At 33.9% G+C, this 23,864-nt stretch overlaps 1 protein-coding gene across 1 annotated transcript; it reads left to right on the top strand.

Annotated features, from left to right (window-relative positions):
- The first annotated feature begins 6,660 nt into the window (after nt 1-6,660).
- LACS8 (AMP-dependent synthetase and ligase family protein) lies at nt 6,661-23,118 on the top strand. Its single transcript, XM_082884741.1, has 12 exons — nt 6,661-6,863; nt 8,104-8,706; nt 8,796-8,876; nt 9,019-9,291; nt 9,635-9,766; nt 9,849-10,022; nt 10,159-10,388; nt 20,401-20,518; nt 21,033-21,164; nt 21,245-21,379; nt 21,614-21,820; nt 22,753-23,118. The coding sequence occupies exons 2-12, from the start codon at nt 8,158-8,160 to the stop codon at nt 22,915-22,917; spliced, it is 2,196 nt and encodes a 731-aa protein (XP_082740867.1). The 5' UTR covers nt 6,661-6,863; nt 8,104-8,157; the 3' UTR covers nt 22,918-23,118.
- Nucleotides 23,119-23,864: the final 746 nt, after the last annotated feature.

Here is a 23,864-nt window from a genome sequence, read left to right as displayed (position 1 = left end):
AAATAAAGACAAAAGAAAAAAAAAATTTACATGAAAACGACTTTAGTAAAGCGAAAAAAAAATAATTAATTACACAAAACAATAAGCAAAAAAATATTTTACATGAAAACAACTTTAGTGAAGACGAAAATTTTTTTTTAATTACATTTTGTAAAACAATAGCGATTTTAACAAAAAAAATTTTCCCAAAAAAATGTAATTAAAAAAATGTAATTAAAGCTCATTTAACTTGAAACAATTCGCTATGAAATAATGAAAAATCGCTATGTAAAATTAATATACTATTGATAATAGCTAAATGAGCTTTAATTACATTTTTTATAATAGCTAAATCGCTATGTAAAATTTTCCCAAAAAAAATTCAATAATCTACATGAATATGATTTTGAAATTATATATATGAAAAATAGTATGTAAAATTAATATATGAGAAGAGGTTTTTTTTCATATTATGTAAAATTTATGAATTACACATTCTAAACAAAAAAAAGAAAAAAAAAACATATTTTAACATGATAATTGCTTTATGTTTTTTCCTTTTGTTTTATCTTGAAAATAGCGTTTTATTCCAACAAAGTTTATGGTAAAAAAAAAATTTCTGTTAAAATCGCTATTAGGAATAGCGTTTTTTGGAACAAAATTTTAACTGAAATCGCTATTATGAATAGCGTTTTTTCTGCAAAAAAAATTATGTTAAAATCGCTACTATAAACAGCGTTTTTTGGGGAATTTGTTTTTGTTAAAATCGCTATTAATAATAGCGTTTTTTTGCAACAAAAATTTGTGTGAAAAGCGCTGTTAAGAACAGCGTTTTTTATTGGGAAAAAAATAACCCTAGAAGCGCTATTTGTAATAGCGACTTATTAATCAAAGTCGCTATTTGTAATAGCGATTTTACTGTTCACCTACTTTTCCGCTCCTAACAGTGAAAGCGCGAATAGTAATAGCGTTTTAACTTAGTTTTGGAATTCCGTCAGAAGTTGGCATAGTTTTGGAAATACGATACAAAAATGGCTTATATTGGGAAATGCCCCCCTTTTTTATTTCTTTGACCACCATTACTTTTATGTATTGGGAGTGGTCAATTTTTTTTACCAATCTCACTGACATGTATCTGTGAAGATAGTGGGATCAAAGAAAAAGGGATCTTTATCATTTCTCTTTCTTTTTTTTTTTTTTTTAGAGCCCGTGGTTTGCATCGTCAACACTTGCTTCTCCTTGAATGACATCTGGCATTATATTATTAATTAATACAAGGCTGTAATGGCTTCACTTGTGTGCATCATATACACACGGGATTGTTTGGCAATTCTTAGTATATTTTTTGATTTTTATAAAATATAAAAAAAGCCGTAAAATATGAATTAATTTAAAATGATGTAGTAAAAAAATAATATAACTTAAATAAAATAATTATAACCTAAACAAGATCATGCGTTAAAATAGCATGTGTTATTTTAATATATGTCAAACAAAACTTAAATATATGTTCTTATATATATTAGAACATTCAACTTCTAGAATCCGATCATCCTCTTCCAATTCTATATCGTAAATTTGTTGAGTAAATTATTGGATAAATTATATCATTTTTTATATTTGGCCATTTTTCACTTTGATTTTTAATTTTTTTTTATCACTTTGACCTTTTATATTTTAAGTTTTTTCAATTTACTCTTAAAGTTAATATATGTTAAAAATTAGACAGAATATAACATATTGACATTCACGTGATATAAAAATATTTTATTATATGTAACTTACATATCTAATATAAACTTAAATTATTGTTGAAATAAGTAGTAAAAAATAATTATCTAAAATAACAAGAGTGCGTTTTAATTAGTGATTATGAGTGAGCATAGTTTCAGTTTGGTTGAATTTTGAAGTAAATGAAAATTAAATTACTATCTACAATTTTATAAAATTTGAAATTAAACTGAATCGTGAAAATGCTATTCGATTTGGAATTATTATTTTTAGGAACTTTATTATCATTCACAAAATAATCACAACTTGTTTAAAAATTAAATAATATATCATTATTTTACAAATAAAATTATTTAAATAATTTTAAAAAATTAATTTTATTATTATATAAAATATACTTATAAATAAAAATTTAACAATTTATAACTATATATAATATGTTAATAAATAATTATAAAATTACGAATCAAATTGTAAAGTGCAAATTACATATTTTAAGAATCTAGACTGAATTATCCATTGAAAAAATCAAAACAAACAGTATAATTTGATTTAGAGCAGACGGATTTACAATTTTTAAATTTTTTTTAATAGTGCATGCCCTTTCCACGTGTCGACTTGTCGCGTGACACTCTGTTTTGCAATTACGCCACTCTCATTCCCAGTCCATAATCCATAACACGTGATGTTCTCACCTACCCTTCAGTATGCGTGTAGAAAAAATTATTGGTTGGTTTTGTGACACTATCAGATTTTCTAAAGGTGTTACGATTAGTATAGGGGTGAGATTCATTATTTTGCTTTCGTTTGGAATATGGGTTAGCTTTCTAAGTTTTTGGTTATTTTAGTTGATGGCTTAAAAGTTTTGTTTGTGATGAATTTTTTTAATTTTTTTTGAATTTTGTGTACTAAAAAATGAAATAATTATAATTTGAATGAGACATTTTATTTTACTGATTTTTTAACTTGTTTCATCTGTTTCTATTAAATAATTAAAAAACATGAAAATTTATAAGAGTTTGTGATAAGTGAGAAGACTATCACGTGGCGTCGCAACACCATCAAATAATTTTTCTGCTTATGGAAAGGTTTCCATCTAGTTACCTCTTATGTGTCACAAGGGTAATTCTATGGGAAAGTGGATTGAAGGCCTTCCTTTCCCTAATTTTATGGTAAGTTACACTTTGTTCATTTTTTTGTTTAGTTTTGTTTTTATTTTGGCCTCTGAAGTTTGTTTTTTCAATTTGACCCCCCAAGTTTTTCTCAGTTTAATCTTAAAAATTTCTATTAAAAAATAGATAGAAAATAACACATTGACATATAAATATTTTATTATATAAAATTAACATATTTGATATAAACTTATATTTTAATATAATAATATATTTTTGTGTTATGTAATAGATATTATGATATTTGTTTTAATCTAATTTTAATATAATTTAGCTTTAAAAGTGAATTGGAAAAAATTTAAAACATAAAGGATCAAAGTAAATAAAAAAAAAAAAAAAAAAAAAACTTGAAAAGGCAAAGTGAGGCAAAGTGTAATTTACCCTTCTATTTAGGATGAATTACAATCACCTCTACTGAATTTACTTACAATTACATTGACCTTCCCTATTCTTTTTAAAATTACATTGACTTTCCCGAGGTTTACTTTTGATTTGCAAATTACTTATTTTCGTTAGTTGATTGTTAGTTTAATTTTTTTGAGAAATGTTATATATCTCAAATATTTTGCTAAATATTCTATCAAATCTCTTACATGGGGTGAGACTCACACAAATCCATGTGTGTGTGGGTTCCACATCCATGTGACAGATTTGACAGAATATTTGGGATTCATAGCATAACTCAATTTTTTTATTTAGATAGTGAGATTTATTATTATTATTATTATTATTATTATTATTATTATTATTCTTAAGACAACTGAATTGTATGATATCAAGTTTTGATTACAAACTACCAAATAATTATCTTATATTTACATAATTAATTTGTTAAATTTATTTCATCATCACTTTTACCAAAACAATAGGTTATTCTATAATACACACCATATACTATATACAAGTTAAAATAACACTGTGTTTGGTTGTGATTTTTTTAATATAGTTTTTTGAAAATTTTATATAACTTCTTTGGTTATTCTGAAAAATGAATTATGTTTTCAAAAAAATAAATGAGATAGGTTGGCTTTAGTAGAATATGTATATATAGGTAGCCTTTGAAAATCTAAGTATATTTTTCTGATGGGTACGTTTTTTTGAAAATCTAGGTACACATAGGTAGGCTTTGAATAGGTACATTTTTCTGAAAATATAGGTACATATAGGTACATTTAGGTATATATATATATATGTATATATATATATATATATTTAAAAAAAGAGAGAATGTTATGATGTGATTTTTTTATGTTTTTTTTAATTGTTTCAATCATTAATTTAGAGGAATATTTGAAATTGTAATGATGTATTTTTTTGAAAACCAAACAAACATTTTTTTTCAAAAAACGGTTTTCAAATCACTTTTTGAAAAAAAATTTCAAAAAATCCAACCAAGCATGGTGATTTTGAGATTCTTGACAATTACAATAGCCTCTCCACATTTTTTTAAAAATTACACGGACTTCCATTATAACTAACTCTCCAATTAACGCCATGTCATAGGAGATGCCAATATAATTTAAGAAAAAAGATAGCAGACCGTTGTAATTTGTCTTTATATTTACCAGTCATATAAAGGACTCTTTTTGAAAGATGGTTAAAAATTTGACTTTTAGTGTATTTTGGGCCACATCAGGTCTTTATTTTTTTTACATATTTTGTAAAAAAAAATCAAAAAATTAACTTTTAATCAATTTTCCAAAACAATTCAAAATCACATTTGGCAAGTGAGTTTCTAACTTTTTTTTTTGCTAAAAAACATAAAAATATAAAATAGGCCACCGTTTAGGAAGAAGGCTTCCAGGCTTTTTTGACTATTTTAGCCACAAAAAATAAAATAGGCTATTTTAGTCACAACAAACAAAATATCGCATCCAACTCATAATCATTACAATTTTCTCTCATAAAAAAAAGTGAAAAAAATCAAAAAGCCCTTCATAAACCAAGTTTTTTAGCTCAAGCTAAAATAACCAAAAAACTGAAAAGCCAACCCACTTCCCAAACGAAGACAAAATATCACATCAAACTCATAATCATTTTACTTTTTCTCTCACAAATATCACATCGAACTACAAAAAAATAAGCAATCTTTCAAAACACATAAGTTTTAGCCTACTAAAATAACTAAAAACTAAAATAGTCTACTAAAATAGCCAATTTTCCAAATGAGACCAAATTTTTAGACAAAAATTAAATATTTGATATAAATTTATATTTAAAAAAATTATTTGGACATAAACAGTTGAACGAAATATACATTTAAATAATTTATTTTTGTTCATTAATCTATATCTGAACAATTGCCTTTTATTTAAAAATTTATATCCAAACAAAACAAATGATATATACTGTGATTTATTGAGGTGTGCAAATAGAATTTATCGTGTTAGATTCGTAATACCAAAAAGGATCCAGCTTATCTTCAATTGGAAATTAGCATTAGGCCATGTAGTCCGTGAAGTGGATCCACTTTTGGGTTTCACTTCGATGATCAAAGTCATTCACATTTTAAAATTCATTAAGTATATCATCTGTGTAAAAAATTAAATAGATCGGATAACGAAAATTACGTGATCGAGTTAGTTTTGTACAAAAAAATGGATGGCCAAAAAATAGGGAATGACTTATTTCTAATCTCAAATTGGATTGGAGAGTACTGTTGGGCTCGTGGGACCCACCACAGGTCCCGTTTCAATAATCTGAACTGTTCAATGTGTAGAACTCGTCGAGTACTATATGTTTGTAAAAAATCACGTTGATCGGATATTGATAGCTTTTTCATCGGATCAGATTTCTGTCAATCGTTTTTTTTTACCGTCCATTTTTTTAATACAAAACTAATTTAATCATGTAATTATCGATATCCGATCAACATAATTTTTTACAGACATGCAATACTCAACAAGTTTTACATATTCAACAGTTCAGATTATTGAAACGGGATCCGTAGTGACCCCCCCGGACCTAACAATACTCTTCAATCTAATTTGGGACGGGAAGGAAGTCGGGCCTCAAAAATTAAACAGTTTATATAAAATAGATTACAACATGTAATTATTGTTATCCAATCGGTTTAATTTTTAACATGAGTAATACACTCAATGAAATATAGCCTTTGTTTGACAACTTGAGTTGGGTTGGGTTGGGTTTATGATTATTTTAGTTATAAAAAGACAAAATAAATTTTTTAGTCAAATAAGACGAAATATTACATTCAACCTATAATCATTATATCATTTCGCTCATAAAAAATTTAAAAAATAAAAAAAATTATTTCTAAACAAAAATTATCAACTATAAATTAAAATAATAAAAAAAAACTAAAAAATCAACACACTTTTCCAAAAAAAAAAAAAAAAACTCCTCGAATCGAATAACAAAAATGAGCCGACGTCGATTGTACGAGCCATACCAAAACTACCCTTTCGCATCGAATTGGGATCCTCTCCTTGAGGCCCCTCCTTCATTCCCTCCTTGTAGGGGCCTTCGGGTCCATTTTGAGGTTCAGTTTTGATAATCCGAATCGTTCATATTTTTAGATTTATTCAGTATATCATACCTGTAAAAAATCAAGTTGATCGGATATCATAAAGTATGCGTTCGGAAAACTGTTTATTAAAAAATAGTTTGTAGTCCCAATTTTCTGAACGCATACTTTCTGATATCCGATCAACTTAATTTTTTACAGGTATAATATACTAAATAAATCTAAAAATATGAACGGTTCGAATTATCAAAACTAGGCCTCAAAGTGGACCCGAAGGCCCCTGCAAAGAGGGAAAGAAGGAGGGGCTCAAGGAGGGGATCTGGACTCTTTGGCATCCACCCCAAAGTCATTTATAGTACTTTTCATACAGTAGTAGCCTATATCTCTCTCTCTCGATCGTTCAATTCTTGACTCATTCTTCTGCATTGCCTTACAAGCTCACCAAAAAGAGAACCAAAAACAGTAAGCACAAGCTTCGCTTCGTGTCTCTCAAGGTAAAATTACTTGATCTTTGACCTAAATTTGATTCATTTCTAGAGAAAATCTTTTCCTGGAAACAAACGACACCTTTTGATTGTTTTTTGTTTTCTGTTGCGTAATCAATTGTTGTGGAGGGTTTCGAATGAGTTTTTTTTTTTTAATTATTAGTTGAGGTAAGCTTGATTATGACCGTGAATTCGGGATCACGACTTGATTATGAATGCGTTTTTTTGTTGTTTTTATCCGGATTTTATGTTGTTCAACATTATTTGTGATGATCGGCGAGTTGAGAAGTAGAATTACGTTGTATTTAAAACCCTGGCAATTTGATGCAAAAGTTGAAGCAATCTCCGGGTTACGACATGAATTTCAGTTTTTATTTTTTATCTTTTTATTTAATTTATTGTTATTATTGGGTGCACTATACTAGAATTTAAGGATATTTAAGTTAAAAAAAAATTGATTTACAGTAATTTGTTTAAAAGTTCGAAAACCATTTTCCTACATTAATATTAATTATTGATTATTTAAACTATATAGATTCGTTCCTCTTGATTTTTTTTTTAAAATTTAAATATTATCTTTTTCTACCTTTTGCTCTCTATGTTTGTCTATACATGATACGCTATAATTTATACATCTAACTTATTATAACACCTTTTAAAGAAAGAGAAAGATTAAAAATTTCACAATATTTTGGTGTCTTTAGGTGATTAGATTCAACATGCGAACAATCTGTTCTACAAATCCACTCATAATCTCATAATCACTAACAACTCATGTTTTTACAGTTCTATTTCTATGCTTAGATCATTATAGATTGTGTTTGAGTTACAAAAATTATGCTTTAAATTTGAGGCACTGCTCTGTTTTTGAAGTACAATTAGGTTTTTTAATCACATGTAACATTGGAAATTTGATGGAAAAAGTGAAGCAATTTGTGAGTTAATGACATGATTTTAATTTTTTTTTGGCTGCATCTCCTTCGTTTAGGATTTTATTTTTTTAATAAAAAAAATTATTATTACTAGTGGGTGCACTACACCAGAATTTAATGGTATGTAAGTTGTACACAAAAAAAAATAAAAATAAATAAATAAATAAATAAATAAAAATTTCACTGACATATAAATGGGAGCTCAGTATAAGTAGCGTATTTGTTATGCTAAAAGTTACAAACACTATTCTATTTCTATGCTGGATCATTGTAGATTGTGTTTGAATTACAGTACTTCTGCTTTAAATTTGTGTCAGGACTTAGTCTGTTTTCGAAGAGGAATGCTAGTTGTCAATATATAATCAAATACAATGGGGGAATCCAAGGGAAGTTTTTTGAACTCGCCTATAATAGAGAAAATTGCCGACCGTGAATATTCATCAATTTTCAAAGGCCTTGGATTGTATGGCGTCTTGGGTGCGATTGTTGTTGCTGTACTTGTACCTTCATTGCTGTCCATGATACTTGTGGGGAAGAAAAAGGTCAAACAGAGAGGGGTACCTGTTCAGGTTGGTGGTGAGGCAGGTCTAGCAATCCGTAATGGTAGATCGGCCAAATTGATTGAAGTTCCTTGGGAAGGGGCCACTACTATGGCAGCTCTGTTTGAGCAGTCTTGTAAGAAGAATTCACACGAACGATTTCTTGGAACAAGAAAGCTAATTAAGAGGGACTTTGTAACAGCTAGTGATGGCAGGAAGTTCGAGAAAGTACACTTAGGGGAATATCAATGGGAGACTTATGGGCAGGTGTTTGATCGTGCTTGCAATTTTGCATCAGGACTTATTAAATTAGGTCATGATGTGGATACTCGTGCTGCCATTTTTTCCGAGACTCGGCCAGAGTGGTTAATTGCCTTTCAGGTAGCCTTGCCAATCATCTTCTATTTTCATATAATTTTCCACATGTCTGTGTTGTGGGTGAGGAGATGACACTTGTATTCGGGTTTCAGGGTTGCTTCCGGCAGAATATTACCATTGTTACTATTTATGCTTCCCTAGGCGAGGATGCCCTGATCCACTCACTTAATGAGGTAGGGAGACCATTCTTCATGCAAAACTTTCTTTACCCCCACCCCCCTTCCCTTGAGATAAGGATAGCATTTAGATGGTTTACTGGTAGATTATATTGTACTTGAGCTGCTATAATTCTGACTGGTTGATAAATCCTGGCAGACCCAAGTGTCAACCCTGATTTGTGATTCTAAGCAATTGAAGAAATTGGATCCAATAAGTTCAAGCCTAAAAACTATAAAGAATGTCATTTATTTTGAAGATGATGAAACTACAAGCGACTCCGACTCCTCCAGAAATATGAGCACTTGGACAGTATCATCTTTTTCTGAGGTGGAGAAGTTGGGAAAAAGCAGTCCTGTTCATCCAACACTACCTATCAAGAAGGATATTGCAGTTGTCATGTATACAAGTGGTAGTACTGGTCTACCAAAGGTTTGATCAAACTTTAATTTCATATTCTTTACCATCTGTTATCTGCATATGCTGAACATTAATTTCAATTCAGAACAATACATATTAAAACTTGGATATTGGCCTTTGATGGCATGAGTATGAGATAGAAGATGCAAAAGATAAATTACAAAGAGAAAGTGTTTACAGATGCTTAAGCATTGATCTTGACATGCAGCTATCACACATCACAATGAATTTAATTGAAAGTTTGAAATTGTGCGCTTAAGTTTACCTGATAATAGGCTGCTTACACCTTTTCTTTTCTGTTTGTTCTGCCACTGCCAGAACCTTAACTTTTGTGAACATTATGTTGATGATGTAGGGAGTTATGATAACTCATGGTAACCTTGTAGCAATTGCAGCTGCGGTTATGACAGTGATTCCAAATCTGGGAAGAAATGATGTTTACTTGGCATACTTGCCTCTGGCTCACGTTTTTGAATTGGCGGCTGAGGTATTGTTATGTATGAACTTTTTATATGCGAAATGATTGTGGGGATTACTAATGCATTTCTAAATACATTGTCGTTGTGCAGTCTGTGATGTTGACTGCAGGTTGTGCCATTGGTTATGGTTCGGCATTGACGTTAACAGACACTTCTAACAAAATCATGAAGGGAACCAAGGGAGATGCTTCTATGTTAAGCCCCACCCTCATGACAGCAGTTCCAGCAATATTAGATCGTGTTCGAGATGGGGTTTCAAAGAAGGTTTCAATAAGAATGACAGAATTTATTCTCACATTTTTGTTGTTATAGCATTAATTTGATGCATTTTTAAATGTTGGATGAATGTGATGATTAATCAGATCTGCTTCTTCCTTGTTATTTTGATTATACTCAATAGGTTGAGGAGAAGGGAGGTTTTGCAAAGAAACTTTTCAGTATTGCGTATAAGCGCCGGCTGGCAGCTATAGAAGGTAGCTGGCTTGGAGCCTGGGGATTAGAGAGATCACTGTGGGATGTCATCATTTTCAAGAGGATACGTTCTGTACTTGGAGGAAAAATCCGGTTCATGCTCTGTGGTGGAGCTCCTTTATCTGCAGATACACAGCGATTTATCAATATCTGCATGGGGTAATTGTTCTGTGATATATAGGAAGGAATTAATTAGATTTCTTGCTCTCCTTGCGTCTTAAGTTTCAATGCCAAATAGTTAATGAAGGCCCTCTAGATGGTAATCTTGATAATTATGGAATCAAATTTCAAAGTATTTAGCGACATTTAAAGTATGCTGGTATGTTTTGCAGTCAAACTTGTAGAATGAGAACTTCTTACCTTTTTTGACTAGCTAATGTTCTGTGTTTATTATCAGTTCTGACATGCAGCTCTCTTTTGCCAGTGACAATGAGACACTGCTCTAGTTTCTTCAGGACAATTAATATATCTTTTTGCAATTTAAGTTGCTGTTTACTTGTTTTCCTACTGCTTCTACTGGTTCTTAGATTTTCAAATAACATATAATAAGGGGTACCTACACTATGTTAATAGTTATGTTTGAGGTTGAAACTCTTGTTAGTTCTAAGTTCTTACATAGTAGTTAGTTCGTGAAGATGAAACATTTGAGAAGGTTGGCTTGATTAAAGTTAATCTGTCGTGTATAAAGTGTGGTATAAAGGTTGGCTTGATTAAATATATATATATATATATATTTGTGGTATCCTCCCTAGAGATACTTGATAATTACTTGTGGAGCCTTAACTTGATCCATGCTAGAAGGAGCTCAGTTGCAGGACAGGCTCAAGGCATAAGCAAGTGAGGCAGCTGCCTGAGGCCTCGCTTGCCTAGATCCACATCAGTCACCTCTTCCAATAAAATAGTCATTTTCCCTTTAAGTGACGCGTTGTGCCTACCCCTGGGTATTTCGAAAAGTGAGTAAGGAAGTGTGGTGAAAAATGGGTAAAGGTTTCCGCGTTTTTCTGGACGAATGTGGATAAAGAAGCTAGTCCAAGATTAGAGGTTTAGGGTAGCCACATGGAATATAGAAACTTTAACTGGTAAGATTATGGAATTGGTAGATGTCTTGATTAGGAAAAAAGTTAGTGTAGCTTGCGTACAAGAAACTAAGTGGACGGATGAGAAAGCTTGGGAAATAGGGGATGCCGGTTTTAAGTTTTATTATAGTGGCAAGAATAGACACATGAATGAGTAGGAATAATAGTTGTCAAACGTCTTGTAGAAAATGTAGTTGCGGTCATTAAAAAAGGTGATAAGATTATGTTAGTTAAACTAGTTATTGGAGAGAATATAGTGAACGTTATTAGTGCATATGCCCCAAAGTAGGATTAGATGATTAGACTAAGACAGTTTTTTGGGACCAAATGGATGAGGTATTACATGAGATATCTGTAGGAGAGAACCTAGTTATAGGTGGTGATTTCAATGGTCATGTAGAAGTAGATAAACTAGGGTATGAGAGGATGCATGGTGGGTATGGTTTTGGTGATAGAAATAAGGCTGGAGAGAGTATTTTAGATTTTGCGTTGGCTTCTGACCTAGTAGTGGCCGATACTATCTATAACAAGAGAGAGGAGCATTTGATTACCTTCAAGAGTTGGTTAATTAGGCGTCAAATAGATTACTTTCTAGTAAGAAAAAGGGACCGTCTAAAATGCAACGACTGTAAGGTGATTCTTAGAGAGAGCTTGACGTCTCAACATAGGATTTTAGTACTAGATTTACGCTATAAAGGGCAATACCAAACTCGGAAAGATAGTGAGCGTCGCAGAACTAGATGGTGGGACCTAAAAGGGGTTAAACTAGACACATTTAAGAATAAAATGGATAAAGAAGGTACTTGAGACTTGAAAGATGATGCTAATATTATGTGGAACTTGATGGCCAATTGTGTGAGGAAAGTCTCAAGAGAAGTTCTTGGAGAGTAGAAAGGAAAGGGACCCAACTTTAGGGAAACTTACCGGTAGAGAGAGGAGGTCCACGCGGTAATAAAAACGAAAAAAGAGAGTTTTAAAAAGTGACAAAATGATAGAATTGAGAAAAACCTTAAGCGCTACAAATTGGCCAATAAGGAGGTCAAAAAAGTAGTGAGGAAGACTAAGTGTAAAGCCTATGATGACCTATACACTAGACTGGATAGTAAGGAGGGAGAGAAGAGGATATACAAACTTGTTAAGATAAGAGAGAAGAAAACAAAGGCCTTGTTTGGTTTATTTTTGAGAGAGTAATTTTGGAGAAAAATTTTTAAAATTTTGTTTGGTTTAGTGATTTTGAATTTTTTTTTTCAAAATCACTCTCTCTCTCTCCTACATATCAATTGATCACTTTTTCTCTTTTATCTCTCCTTTTCAATCACTTTTTCTCTCACATACATTTACTCAACTACAACAAAATATCAAATCATCCCAAACTCTCATATTCCAAAACTATTTTCAAAATATACAACCAAACAAACCAAAAAAACTCTCTCCAAATTTTTTTTTGAAAATTTATCTCTCAAAACCAAACCAAACACACCCAAAATATTTTAATCAGGTTAAGTGTATCAAGAGTGAGGACTCTAAGGTATTGGTGAATGATTAAGAGATTACGGAGAGGTGGAAGAACTATTTTGAGAAGTTATTAAATGAGAAACATGGAGGTAGGTCAAAAGGGGAGGATGTAGGCAGTAATAAGGAAAACCAAGACTATAGGTTCTATTGTATGATTAGGGACTTTGAAGTAGAATTTGCACTTAAAAAGATGAAATTGAATAAGGCTTTAGGACCCGATGATATACCTATTGAAGCGTAGAAATGTTTGGGTAGGAAGGGGGTTGTTTGGTTGACTAGGTTATTTAACAAGATTTTGTTGACTAGTAAAATGTTAGAGGAGTGGAGAAAGAGTATTTTAGTGATAATATATAAGAATAAAGGAGATGTTCAGAATTGTAACAACTATAGAGGAATCAAGTTAATATGTCACACAATGAAAGTGTGAGAGAGAGTGATGGAACGTTGATTGCGAGATATAACAGAGGTGTCAGAGAGTTAATTTGGGTTTAGAGAAAAGAAAAGAAAAGAAACATTCATATGGTTTTTATCAATCTTGATAAAACATATGATAGAGTGCCTCGGGATATAATCTGGTGGGTGTTAGGGAAGAAATGGGTGACAAAATGTTACATTGATGTGATTAGGGATATGTATGAAGGTGTGGTGACCACTATTAGATCACTTGCTGGAGAGATGAATGAATTTTCAATTTCTGTAGGGTTATACCAAGGATCAACCTTAAGTCTTTTTTTTTTTTTTTGGATAAATAAATGAATTTTATTAGAAAAGCATCAATATGATGCAAAGAATGCAAAAACCACCCACAAAGGGCCAACCAAACTATCTAAGTAAATCCTCCACAAAATCTATAAAAACCAAAACACTTGGATCGTCTAAACCCGTAACCCAACTATGCAAAACCAGCAACAACCGACTCTCAAGCCAGGAAACGGAACGACACTCATTCTGAAAAACACTCCTATTTCACTCCAACCACACCAACCACATCAAATAGTGAGAAGCAAGAACTTAAGCCTTCCGACGCCGCTTCCCCACCCTAGCCCCACCCCAGCTTTGAACCACATCCAATAATGACCCCGGTTGCACCCAAACCATCCCAAACAAAGCCACAATAGAATTCCAAAGTCGAGATGCAACTGGACAATGTAAAAGTAAGTGATCCACCGTTTCCCCATCGATACAGCACATACAACACCAATTAACCAGAACCTGCCCCCCGCTGACGCAAGTTATCAATAGTCAAAATCTTCCCCAAAGCAGTAGTCCAAACAAAGAAAGCCACCTTGGAAGGTGAACCCGCCACCCAAATGCTCTTCCAAGGAAACACTTCCCCACTCCCCCCCTCAAGCATACCATAAAAAGAAGACATTGAAAACACCCCTTTAGATCTCGAACAATCCCACACCAAAGAGTCCGCTCCATCCCCCATCCTTGACACCATACAAAACGCCTAACAAGTCCACCAGTTGATCCAACTCCCAATCTTGCACATTACGGCGAAGGTGAACATTTCAAACAAACACCTGGCCCTGCCTAATTCTAGCAGACTCCACCAACTTCTCCTCATCCACAGCAATAGCATAAACCATAGGAAACATACTCGCCAAAGGCACCTCACTACACCACTGATCTTGCCAAAAGCGAGTCCTATCCCCCACCCCCACCCCCACCCCCACCCCCACCCCCACCTTAATCCGAGTCCTATCCCAAAATTCCGTCCACCCTATCTGTTTGCTTTAATTATGGATGAGTTGACGCACAACATTCAGGATGATGTGCCATGATGTATACTTTTTGCAGATGATATTGTGTTAGTGGATGAGACTAGAGAAGGAGTTAACACTAAGTTAAAGATTTGAAGAAAAACGCTTAGATCTAAAGGATTTAGAATAAACAGAACTAAGACAGAGTATATGGAATATAATTTTAGTAACAGTCACAATGGAAGCAGAGGAGAAGTGAAGATTGAGAATCAAGAACTACTTAAGAGTGAACATTTTCGTTATTTAGGATCAATTATTACAATGACTAGAGAGATTGGAGCGGATGTGGTCTACAGAATTAAGGTGGAGTGGCTTAAGTGGAGGAGTGCATCTGGAGTACTGTGCGATAAACGAGTACCTATTAGACTAAAAAGGAAGTTCTATAGAACAACTATTAGACCAACGATGTTCTATGGGACAGAATGTTGGACAACTAAGAAACAATATGTAGAGGAGATGAGTGTTGCTACGATGAGGATGCTAAGGTGGATGTGTGACAAGACTAGAAAAGACGGAGTTAGGAATGAGTATATTTGAGAATGGATAGGAGTAGTAGTGAAGAGATGCGATACTGTAAGAATTTATGTATTATTGATTGATGTAATGTTATATTTATTACAATGATTCATGATTCCTATATATAGAAGAGGGTGAGTGTGTAGTAGGTAAGGAGTAGGTGAAGTGGAGGTGGTAGTGGTGTAGTGGGTTAGGTTTAGTGGAGTAGGTGAGGTGGTAGTGGTGTAGTGGGTTAGGTTTAGTGGAGTAGGTTTAAGTGGGTGAAGTAGGTGATAGGTTTTAACAGCCCCCCGCAAACTCAAGGGGGATAGGAACTAACCAACTTGAGTTTGGAGAGAGTTACAAAACAAGAAAATACATAAAAATAAAAGAGGATAGGTGACACTGTATGGTCGTGTCAGACCATTGGTGAAGACACTGGATGGTGGTGTCATAACGTTGTAGAGGACACTGTATGGGGGTGTCATAACGTTGTAGAGGACACTGTATGGTGGTGTCATAACGGTGTAGAGGACACTGGATGGCGGTGTCAGACCGATGTAGAAGACAGTTTATGGGGTCATGTCGGACCATTGTAGCTGACAATGTTGTGACAGTTGTTGTGACAGTTTACAGAGTCTTGCTGGACCCTTGTAGAAACTAACCGGTATCAATGTCGGGACAGTTTACAGAGTCTTGTTGGACCCTTAAAAAATACACTGTATGATGGTGTAGATAGGCTGCCCAAATATATATATATATGGATATATATAGTGAGCCCTCAAAAGTCGCGCCCTCAAAAGGCGCGCCCACTTCATCAAAAGGCGTGCCTGACGAAAAGCGTCGAGCCATCAAAAGGTGAGCCGGAGACGCGGCGAGGCACGTGAGCGACAGAGTGGCGTGTCGGCCTCGGCTATTTAACCAAGGTTGAGGCGGAGGCTGTGCAAACCAGTCTGAAACCGCCGAAAAATCCTTTGAAAAAACTCTTCCGTTTCTGAGAAAGAGATTCTGGAACACTCTGTTGCCATTCTGTAACCAACCTTGTCTGACAGTACCAATCGGTAATCGCAGCCTCTCTGAAACACTTAGCAACCCAAAAACATGGCCTCTTCTTCCCGTTCAGCTACCCAGAACATGGCCTCTTCTTCCCGTGGTCTGCTCACTCTCTTTCCCGACCTCAACGAGTCAACAGGAGAGATAACTGGTGCGGTGGCTCGTGAACCTCAACCAAACACCTCTGGTTTTGCTCCGTTGAACTTTCCGATGCGGTCGGTGGAGCAAAAAATGGCAGTGCAAACGGATATTGAAGCCAATCAGTATACATTGAAGTCATGTGTGGAAACCATGACTGCGGTCACAGACCTGTCGCACCGGCTGCAGAGTAGGACAAATGAGGTGCAGCAGTTAAACGCCCAACTGGCTCTGCTCCAGCGCATGTATAAGGATGCGCGAGCAGAGATAAGTGTGCTAAAGGCGGAAAATAAGGAGCTGAAGCGGAAGGCCACCGTGATGTTCCGATTTGGAGGTCCACCATATGCTGCAGTGGAGGAGCAGGGAGTAGTGATCATGCCCAGTGGGGTGGGAAATACGGAGACAACACCGGCAAGGGCCACCCAGGACGGAGGCAAGAAGAAAAGACCGGCGGCAAAGTAGAGAAGAAAAATCCCACCTGTGAATGTGGTTGTTTTTTTTTTTTTTTTGTTGGTTTGTTTTTTTTTTGTTTTTTTGGTGTAAAATGGTGATCGGGGGAGCCCCGACATGAATAAAAGGTTTTGTGTGTATGTTTTTATTTTTATTTTTTTTATGTTTTGTATATTATTTTTTATTTTTTATTTTTTTTTGAAGGAAAAAAAAAAAAAATAAATAAAATAAATAAAGAAATAAAATAAAATAAAAGAAAAGAAATAAAATGGGGAAAAGTGGGATCAACAGAGATAAGGGTGTATCTGAGTTGTGTGGAGTGTGTGCCCATGTGTATAGGTCTGTCGAGAGGGAGAGAGAAAGTGCCCATGTGCATAGGTCTGCCCAATAAAAGATATCATACTATAATACTGACTTTTTTTTTTTATTTTTTTTTTTATATGTTTTAGAAAGTGAAAGAGAAGTGTGTGGGTAGTGGTGGAATCTAAAAAAACATGATAAGTGCGTATCTGAAAAAGATAAAGAAAAGAAAGGTGAAGACATCAAGGGTGTGATTAAAAAAATAAAAGAAGAATGGGTTTACCTTGAGTAGAGAGAGAGAGAGATTGAGTGGATTGTAGAACATTATAGGCATTACAGGAGAATCATTGGCTCCTAGGACCTCAAAGCCCATCTTCTGTAGTTCTGACCTGAAAAAAAATTGCTGTTTTTTTTCCCGTATCCGTGCAAGTTGCTGAGCCCCTCTACTAGAACCATCCTCCCCAAGCAGAACCTTAATGGCAGAAATAATTTGTTCTGCAGCTGGAGGTGATATTGATGTGGTATAGAGAGGGAGAGATATAACCAGTCATGAAACTGGTGTGGTGGGCTTGCTCGTAGATGGGGTCTTCGGACTCGCCGCGGAGGTTGATGTCGGCGACTCGGCGTGTGGTGGTGTTCGTGGAGGACAGCTCTCAAGGCCATCAAGGCTGCTCGATCCGACGGTAGGCACGAGTACACGGTGAGGATGATGTACAGAGGTGTTCGCCCAAATGTTTTTTTTGTTTTGTTTTGTTTTTTTTTTTTTTGTACTGGTATGTGGGTGAGGGTATGGAGGAAGGAGAGAGAGAATTAGAAAATTTGGGTTTGTCCGGCGGACGGTCAAGGCGAGGCTGCCGCCCGCCGGTGAAGCGGAATCACTAAGGTCTTAACGTGGCTCTGATACCATGTAAGGATTTATGTATTATTGATTGTTGTATGTTATATATTACAAATGGTGAGGGGCTCCTTATATAGGAGATGTAGTGGAGTAGGTGGTAGTAGGTGGTAGTGGTAGGTGTGTAGTAGGTGGTAGTAGGTGGTGGTAGGTGTAGTAGGTGGATGTGTAGTGACGGTAGATGGTAGTGTTAGGGGAAGGGGTAGACCTAGATTAACGTGGACTAGTGTAGTAAATAGATATATGAATCTTTTTAATTTGACTAACGAAATAGCCTTGGATAAAGTCGAGTGGAGAAGAAGGATTCATGCAATCGACCCCATTTGATGGGACTTAAGGCTAGGCTTGGCTTGGTTTGGTTTAGATCGTATCATTTTTTAGTTTTTATTTTTTTAATAAAATGTAACGTTAATATGTCAGACCTTTCCTATTCCATTTTGGCAGTGTTTGGCAAGTGGATTTAGAGGCTAAAATAGCCTCAAATAGAGAAAAGCCAAAAAAGCATATACAAACAAAACCCATATGCAGCCTATCACGTGGGGGTGTGGCAAGGCTGTCAGGTGCAAAAAGACCATTTTGCCCTTGAAATTTTTTGAATACCACACCAATCATTCAATCATTAGGGGCAATTTTGTCATTTCCCTTCTCACATCATTTCAAACACATTTTTCGATACAACAATCAAATAAAAAATCCAACCAATCTTCCCAAACACAAAAACGTAGCCTACTAAAATAGCCAAATAGCCAAAATACTTACAAAGTAGCCACTTCCCAAACGAGGCCTTTATCCTTTTCCGTTTTACTAACATGCTTAGTTCTTTTTTGTTATACTTCTCTCCTCCTTATGTGCTCATATTCTTCTCACTTTTCTTCTTGATTATTCTACACACGGCTTTCTTAGTCCCAAATCTTTATCTGAATACAATTTTCTCGCTACAAAGAGGTAAGTATTAAAACAAATATTAGTTAGATTTCTTCAATCAATAATTTAGGGAATGTCACAGATGTTTTTTTTATTTTTATGATTTATTGAATTATTTTAAAAACTAGATTTATTTTCAAATGCTTGCATTGCATTATTGACAATGCTTGTAATAGTTTTTTTTGCATCCCAAAAAGCAAGTTTGATTTTTAACCAACAAATTTTACTATGTAGAGAGTTAATCAATATAAAACTATTTGTGTATTATATATTATAAAGGCCTCATAATTTTCGCCGTAGGCCTCAACTTTTACTCAGTTTTAAGAGAAACCTATCTCTTAATGTAAGATCTAATGATATTTTTTTAAGCTAATATTATTTCTTGCTGGGACTTGCTGATGTCATGCCTGGACAGTGTGTTATATTGTATGGTTGAATTATGCACTCATTTCTGAATCTAAAAGAACGATGTCATTATCAGTAGGGTTTTAGGATCACTGTTTAAGATGTAAGTCGACCTTGCTTCTGTGGAAGCTGGAGGAATCAAGGCAGAAAAAGATGTTGATTTCTTTGCATGGTTTAGTTGGTGGTGAGCAAAATGGGGCATTTCTATAGAAGTTTGTAGCAAGCAGGAAGTTGATATATGGTCCTACTAACAGAAGAATTTGGATGATATCTGGGAATTCCCTTGATCTTGCCCTCTTTCTAGATCTTTGTTATGGTAGAATCGTACATGGTTATTTTAAATGGGGTCTGTTTCGAGACCTGTGTTATTGGCTGTATTATTTTCAGCAATAATCTTTAATACTGTACTGATAATTGATAGCTGAAAGGTACACAAGCTGACCATCTGCATTTTATTGGATAATTATGTATTATGAAAAAGGAGATGGAGAATGAATAGGATGCCACAAGATTACAGTGTGGAATATAAGGACTGTAATACTTCATTTTAATTTTAACAGAAATTACCATTCAGTGGTAATGTTTAAAAATCATTACACATTAATGATAAAGTTTATCATTTTAATTATTAATATTTATAATATTTATCACATTTAATTTTTTTTTTTTCTTCCTGATATCACTGTTAAATTATTTCCCCTTGATTTTACTATGAGGGTGTCAAACATGTCTAAAAGTAAAAGCTCCAGTTAGTGATAAATGACATTAAGAAATGGCGCACACATGAAAAAGAGAAGGGCAAGAACTAAAAATCTAGAGAGGATAATTTTGGAAACAACAAACAGGTATTTGCAGCTATGTATTATACTGTGTTATTTGACTTCACTTTATAGAAAAGAGAGAGATGTCTTGACATTGTTTGTGAACAAAAAAAGTCTTGTTCTAGATGGACTAAAACTGACACTCTGGGAAGTGGAAAATTTTCAATAAGTAAATATAGAGAAGCTATTCATTCAAATCAATGCAAGATCTTTTCTGAGTAGGCTTGCTTTCATGGTTCTCCTGTATTACTTACAGATATGTACAAATATAATTATTGTGTTTAGTTCACTTTTCATTTATAGTTGGTTTTGCTGTGCATGATGTTTACTCAGGGCTCCTATTGGTCAAGGATATGGCCTCACAGAAACGTGTGCTGGAGCTGCTTTTACTGAGTGGGATGACACTTCTGTTGGGCGTGTTGGTCCGCCACTTCCTTGTTGCTACATCAAGGTATTTCATCCTCTGTTTGCCATGAAAGGATCGAATTTCATAATTTCATAACAATAATATTTTTCTTCTAGGTGGGTTATGTTGATCATATTTGTGATATTGAGCATACAATACTTGAAATGATTTAAAGTTACCTTTGATATCGGAGTCATAACTCCCGAAATTACAAACTTATGCAATCCGTTAGTGATAGTTAATGTCAAAGACTAGTTGATTGGTGAATATTACAAACACAAGTTATAAGAGCATGCCTTAGCTTACTATCCTCAAGTAATGTATAAATACAATCATTTTAGCAAATGTCCTTATGATTGTAAATATGTATTTGCTTGTAAATATTTGCTAGTCATTTGACTAAAACTTTGTAATGTCTCTCTATAATTGTTGTCCACTTTGTGAATTTTTTTTTTTTTTTTTTTTTTTTGGGGGGGGGGGGGGGGGGGGGGAATCAATAAAACCTTCAAATTTTTGTAGATCACATTTTTAAACAGGTATCTTTGATTTGACATTGCAGCTTGTTTCTTGGAAAGAAGGTGGGTACACAATTTCTGACAAACCAATGGCGCGAGGAGAGGTTGTAGTTGGTGGGTTTACTGTAACCGCTGGGTACTTCAACAATGATGCAAAAACAAATGAGGTGTACAAGGTAAGTTTTCCAGAATGCAGCATGTGGCAACTTGATGATGCAGCTCCTTACTGCAAGCCTCTAATTCTTATTGAATATAGGTTGATGAGAAGGGCATGCGTTGGTTTTATACTGGTGACATAGGACAGATTCATCCTGATGGATGCATTGAAATTATTGATAGGAAGAAGGATATTGTTAAACTTCAACATGGAGAGTATATCTCCCTTGGCAAGGTGAGCATACAAATCTACGCATTATCTCCTGATTTACCTTAGTTTTTGGTTCCAGCCCTCTGTGTTGTTACTATACAGGCAGTATGCAAAAGAGTATTCAAATTAGGTTGGTTATTTGAGTTTTTCTTTGCCCCTGTTGTGCCATATATGTGGCGCAGATAGACAGTACCAGTAGGCTAGTGTACTCTACTTTGTCAGTTTGTTTACTCAACCATCGTTGATACTTCACTGTAGGTTGAAGCAACTCTGATGACAAGCAACTATGTGGACAATGTCATGGTATATGCAGATCCTTTCCACAACTATTGTGTAGCTCTAGTTGTTCCCATACATCAGGTGCTTGAGAAGTGGGCAAAAGAAGCTGGCATTACGTACAAAGATTTCTCTGAGTTGTGTGACAAAGCCGAAGCTGTAAAAGAGGTCCAGCAATCTCTTTTGAAGGTTTGTCCTTTTTTGGCAGCTGATTTCTTATAACAGTGAGCAAAATTTTCACTTCCATTGATAGTGGAGTACATAAACTTGAAAGTGTTGCACTCACCACTCACGTTTGGAGCAGAGTGGGAATTGACACTTTAAAATAGGATCTACAATCTTCAAGGTCCCTTGTTAGGAGGTGTTGTGTCCATATTTGACACTTCAAGACGTGTGTCAGACACACGTCTAAATGTGTCCTATTAGTTTTCAATTATTATTATTAGATCCGGACATGCTTTGTACACCCAGGAACATGTGTGACTATTATTTAGACATACATGAAATACATAGCTAGTTTAAAGAGCATAACTTGGGAGCCAATGACTAAAATCCAAATAATGTGGATTTAAACCTGACATAATACAATATAGATGTATTTGTATTAGAACATAAAAAATGAAGAAATTGTATTATTTTCATGTATATATGTAAAAATATATAATAATTTCTTGATGTGTCTTTGCTGTGTCATGTCCTATTTTTAAAATATTGTCATGTTGAAGTTTCTGCATCGTGTTGTATTGGTGTCCCTGATCCATATTCGTGCTTCTTAGGCAAGGAGTTTTTCACCATGTGGGCTGACAAGATTGGTCTTCAAATTATGCCTTCATTTCACATATTTTAACACACATGTTATTACGAGCATTAAATCATTAATACTTTCCTTTCTTAATTATTTTTGAAATTCTTAGACACTTTATAATTCTGCATAAAACAAATTTTCTGCCTCTCGCGAGACCTAATCAGATCTGTATGAAATATTCATCCAACCACTTATACACTTTTATTCTTTACTATAAAAGGTGACTCTTTATTATGGGTAATGGGGGGGTTTGTTTACAATTTTGAGTTAGTTTTATGTTGAGAGCACTTTGTTCGTGTGTAATTACCATGTTCAGGTGGCAAAACCTGCAAAACTGGACAAGTTTGAAATTCCCGCAAAGATTAAGTTGATGCCAGAGCCCTGGACGCCCGAGTCAGGATTGGTTACTGCTGCTCTCAAATTGAAGAGGGAACAATTGAAGGCCAAGTTCAAAGATGAGCTGAAAAAGATGTACGAGTGAGAAAGCATTTTAATCATTTACATTATATTATGCTTACTTTCTGATTATCTATCTGTATTGTCTTTGTTATCCAACACGGAAACTTCCTCACTGATTGGCACCGATTTTCCTCGCTGGAAGCTTTTTGCTGATTTAGTATTGTTTTAAGATTTCAATGGTTTGTTTCAGTTGAAAAAATAAGTGATGATGAGTTTAATGGTATATCCTTGTCCATAATCAATGTGGTTGTATCTCCTGTTAAATGTATGAAATACCCGTGTCAGAATCTCAACCCTTTATAAGATCTAGTAATTGAGTTTACTTGATGATAGTGTTTAAAATATTCGCCTTATGCATAAAATGTGTTACTATATTTACACTATTTTACTCTAGAAAATAGGAGGAAATTTGAAGAATCTGACATGTAGACACATCTACAAGTATGTAACATGGTGTCGCTTCTAATACAATTTCGAATTCGTGATTAGGTTTGTAAAACCCTGAATCTCTGGCTTCTCTCTCTCTCAAGTTCTACTCTTTTTGCAATTCATTCTAATGACTTAGTGGTAACCTGTGCGGATTTTATAAATTAAAAAAAATTATTATAATTATCTTAAAGTAATTTAATATTTTATCTTACGGTATATATGAAATTTATAAATTAACTTTTATGTTCATAATTTTTTAAATTATTAGTTTAAAAAAAATAAAATATATATATAAATATATTTAGTGTAATTTTGATAATTTGAATTAAAAAAAAAATAAACTTGATTAAACGAGATTAATTGAATTATGACATATCTCTTCTTGTTATGAAAATATACAAATTAAAAAATTATAATTAAAACAAATATATAATTTTATTATTAAATATGAAGTAAAGTGATATTTAACAATAGTTAATGTGATGTTTCTATTATTAATCTAATAATTTAAGTTAAATTTATTTTGATTTCAATTTCATA

The sequence above is a fragment of the Camellia sinensis genome, chromosome 8 (assembly GCF_055761805.1).
Source record: "Camellia sinensis isolate YWXY chromosome 8, ASM5576180v1, whole genome shotgun sequence".
NCBI lineage: Eukaryota > Viridiplantae > Streptophyta > Magnoliopsida > Ericales > Theaceae > Camellia > Camellia sinensis.
This window is presented reverse-complemented; position numbering and strand designations above follow the sequence as displayed.

Bases quoted from the DNA above. Each gene is read 5' to 3' on its own strand.
- LACS8 (XM_082884741.1), top strand. From the start codon at position 8,158: ATGGGGGAATCCAAGGGAAGTTTTTTGAACTCGCCTATAATAGAGAAA. The intron at 8,877-9,018 runs GTAGGGAGACCA...AAATCCTGGCAG, and splicing joins TGATCCACTCACTTAATGAG to ACCCAAGTGTCAACCCTGAT. The intron at 10,023-10,158 runs GTTTCAATAAGA...TATACTCAATAG, and splicing joins GAGATGGGGTTTCAAAGAAG to GTTGAGGAGAAGGGAGGTTT.